At 44.3% G+C, this 4191-nt stretch overlaps 1 protein-coding gene across 1 annotated transcript in view; it reads right to left on the bottom strand.

Annotated features, from left to right (window-relative positions):
* SAP30L (SAP30-like) overlaps window positions 1-2589 on the bottom strand; it is a 4034-nt gene extending 1445 nt beyond the window's left edge. Inside the window, exons 1-3 of the mRNA XM_010016463.1 lie at window positions 2584-2589; window positions 2368-2490; window positions 649-747 (exon numbers count right to left, since the gene is read on the bottom strand). Coding sequence (XP_010014765.1) covers window positions 649-747; window positions 2368-2490; window positions 2584-2589 — 228 coding nt within the window. The remainder of the gene's footprint in view (window positions 1-648; window positions 748-2367; window positions 2491-2583) is intronic.
* Between the last annotated feature and the right edge of the window lie 1602 nt (window positions 2590-4191).

Below are 4191 nucleotides of genomic sequence, written 5' to 3'. Positions count from 1 at the left end.
ATCAAGGCAGGAAAGAGTTTAGAGCAGATGCACACCAAGCACAACTACCTCAAATAACAGAGAGATACAGAGAGTTCTTTCTTAAGTAGTACCCCATATGGTGAGAAAGCAGCAGTAGAGGCCCTTAAGGAAAGAGCCTTTTATTGACTTAATACAGAATCACAAGATGTTAGGACAAGGGAGGAAATAAGGAATTTGAAGTCATGGCCAGGGATTCTGCCTTTAATAATAAGCAATTCCAACCAGTTCAAGTGCCTGTGAGGAAAGAAAAACTAACAGGGGGTGACTAGCAGTAAGTCTGAGTTTCAGTCGAACAGCCATCTTCAGCTAACACCCCAGCCACTGGAAACTAGGTTCTGTTTCTGCACCCTAAAGGTAATAGACTGTGCCTATGAACAAGGAGGGAAAGGAAGCAGAGAACAGCAAGTTACTAAAATATGCTTTCAAGAGCCAGCTTCCATGTCTTCCATGACTGTCTCGGGTGAAAGCAAGCACACAGCTTTCTGTTGGTGTCATCTCCTGAAACCTTTTGCAGAGCACACAGTACGTACTAGTGAGAGAGTCACTACAGTCGACAAAATGAGCATGTGGGCAGAGGAGATAAAGTGTTTTAATAACAAAGATAATACTATCTCTGTCATCACTTACTTCTGCCAGCTGAGCCTTGTTGAGTCCAGGCCTGGTCTGCAACTTATAATGTCTCTTGTAACGTCGCAGGGTGTTCACCTGGAGCTGGAACAAGTCAACCTGGAAGTGATGCAGAGAAGAGGGGGTGAGCACCACCTTTTTCTTGTTATCAGGCAGAAATGTTGAGTTACCTAAAAATAACGGCTTCTTCCTCAACAGGACTCCTCCCTGCCTGCATTCAGCACCACATCAGCTTGCCTTACTGACAAATCTAAGTATATTTTGTATCTGTTAATGCTGAAGGACCAAAACAGCCTCAGGGAAATAGAAAATTTTGTTCTGGTTCGCATGCTGTCAACAGAATTGCTGGCCAATTTCTGCTCTCAATTACACCTCTGAAACCTCCAAGCAGAGGGGAACTTTTTGTTCCCACAAGGTTGAAAAAGCTCACACATGAAATATCAATTTAGCAGGCACTGAACAAATGGCTTGTGACATAAAACAGAGTACAGAGACAGGGAAGAAATGAAATTCAAATACTTAAATGGGAAGTGCACAGTTTAAAAGCAAAGCTGGGGGAGGGTGCAGGAAGGAAGACGAAAATCATGTGGAAAATGCCATGTTTCAAAGACAAAAGGAATCTCTGTTGAAAACCAAGAAGAAAATGACATTAAAGCTGACACAGTGCAGAGCTCCCTGTTCAGTTAGGTGACGTGCATCCCTCAGTTTTTAACCACCAAATACTCTGTGTGCTCTACGGCACTAACGTTTTTAGATGCCAGCTGGGTCTTCATCAATCATCCTGGCAACTAGCATAAAGCCTGTATAGGAAAGGTTTGGTGGAGAACCTTTTAGAATGGAAATACAAACAGCTACGACAAAAAAGTGAGGTATCCTTAAAAAAATACACAAACAAAAAGCTTTCTATTCCTTCCACACTCCCACACTGGAGGTCTGTGGACAGAGCTCTGCAGGCAAGGCACAGCTCTGCTGCAAGATGAGTCTCCCCCTGAAATTAAAATGCATTTTGCCATTACAGGTGGCATTTCCAGCAGAGGGCTCCCCTGAGGTGGCCAGAACTCTGAACATCACCTCTGCACAACTTTTTGCCATGTCAGCAGTTCCAGAAACATCACCAAAGCAAATAGAGCACACAGTGGCACAGAGAAGAGGTTATTCTAGAGTTCTGCAACACAGACAACCTCCCCCAGGCCTATTTCCTGCAAATAAAGAGGTTACAGATTATTTGAAGGTAGTTTTGAATAGTGGCAAAAATACCATCTATGCAAAGGTCTGGAAAAGCTAAATATCCCTGGATAACAAATACCCAAACATGCAGAGAGTAATCTATTGAATTCTCTAGTGTATCTGCAAACCAATGCATAGGAAGGTAACAAAGAACCACATCAGGACCTCAGTCACCACTGAAAATAAGAATTAGTATCAAATGCTGTTTCAACAGCTCTGCTTGGAAGCAGTACATCCATGAAGCTGTGCGGTTACCTTATCATACCTCTTTTTATAGAAAACTTTCCATGGGCAAAGAACTCACACAGGAACGAAGAAGAAAATTGGGACATTTTCACACATCAGAAAACAAGTCTCCCAGAAAAGTGAGAGTAACTCCACAGCAGTTTCAGTGGAGCTGCAATTTAAAATGTATTTTCTGATATGTGAAAACATCCAAGTGAAACTTCAACATGCTCCAAAGCAGCCTGCACCCACTTGGCACCTACTAACCTCTGGGACATCCGTTTCATGCTCAGGAGAGTCACCCCCATCATCACTTGTCTTCCTCTTTCTTTTGTTTCGGACACTCTGGATGAAGTTCTTGTGAAAATCACAAATATACAGGTGCCTCACCTAAGAATCAGAAGTGGTGAAAAAGCAATCAAAGCAGGTACTGCAGGAAGAGCATTCAGCAGCAGCCACTTCCACAGCAGCATTAGAGGTGACCGGCATGACTGCCCGCCTCACGACAGTAAGGAGTTTCTAATCTTAAAGCCCAGGCCTGATATCGTCCTCCTGAGTTAGAGATAATTTACATTACAAAGATGAAAGGCAAGGAAAATGAAGGACTGGAGAGATCCAGCTGAACATGAACCTCTGCAGATAATATATTTCTTTTTTATGGATGCAATCATATGTCAGAAAAAAACCCCAACCCACAGGTACTCGTCTGGAGGAAGAGCATTTGCTTCAGGACTTACTACCAGGTAACTACCAAGAAAAACATTATTCTGTTCCACTCTTTCTGAACGTTCTGGTTTGAATACTACAGAAGATTATTAATGCAAATGTTTTAAAATAGACCAAATAGAAGTTGGGTAATTGCCTCAATTCGAACAAGCAAACCAAAAGAAAATGTCTCCTATGGCTTATCCTGCCATGGAACCCCCTTTTTAACAAACATTATCTCACTAAACTTAGCACATAGGACAAAAAGAACCACAAATGATCAAAATTACTTTTTCAGGCAAAAGACACAGACACCCAACATTCGAAATCACTTTATGCAGCCAGCTTCACACGTTCCCCTCATTTTGAGTTCATTAGTCTGATCTGCTCTTTTTATTTCCAAAGCCTTACATCTGCCAACAAAGAATCATTCCTAAAGTGAAAGAAATTACTATTCCACTAGACAAATCTGCTGAGGACTAGAACCAGGACAAATAATCTGGGTTTTAATAAGACTGTATTTCAAACCGAGTCACTCTCTTCCCATGATGTGATGTATTCAGGCTGTCAGAAAGGGACCCAACCAAGCAGGGAAGCTGCCAAACAGTCTGACACAAAACTCAGCCTTTTGGTTTCTTCTTTTAGTAGTTTTAATCTTCAAAGATCAGGTAAGAGAAGCAGAACTCCGTTAACTGAGCCGCTCCTGAGAAATTCCTTCTGTACCCTTTGACAGGCTGCTCTGCTCTACCTATTTTTCTACTTGGCAAGCGACTCGTTTCTATCTTGAGCTGACAGCTGTCACTTAGTGTCACTGAGGGGTCAGCAGCAAATCGAGCTGCTCAGTGCCGGCCAGCTAACGAGCGTGCAGACGCCCTGGTGAAGAGGCAGCACACCTCACCCTTCCCATCAGATGCAGTAATAACCTGCCTCAGGAGAACAGGAATTCTCGGCAACTGAAAGAACACCTCCAGCGAGTCCTAACTGCAACAGCAACCCATCCCGCCGATTCCATCTAGGTGCAGCAGCGCGGCGAGCCCAAACTCAAACAGCACCCCCCCCCGCCGATTCCATCTAGGTGCAGCAGCGGCTTTCAATACGAAACCGAAATTAAACCAGCGCTATCACCTCCGAAGCAAAGATCACTTCGTCCTCCACCCCCCGAACCTCATCTGCTCCCCACCGCATAACAGCTTCCCCCCAAACACCGTTTTTAGCGCTGCTTCATTAAGCCTCAGGAGATAACCAAGGAGAAGATTTACCCCGGCATGTTCTTCCCGAGCCCCAGCGTGGTAACGCTGACGACGGGAAAACGCGCTATAGACGAACCGCCTTTGCCCCGCAGATCATCGCACCCGTGTCCCCACGGCTCCTGGGGTACAGTGACCC

This window comes from Nestor notabilis, unplaced genomic scaffold, assembly GCF_000696875.1.
Source record: "Nestor notabilis isolate BGI_N333 unplaced genomic scaffold, ASM69687v1 scaffold17266, whole genome shotgun sequence".
NCBI lineage: Eukaryota > Metazoa > Chordata > Aves > Psittaciformes > Psittacidae > Nestor > Nestor notabilis.
Note: the sequence above shows the minus strand (reverse complement) of the source record. Positions and strands in the feature narration are given on the sequence as shown.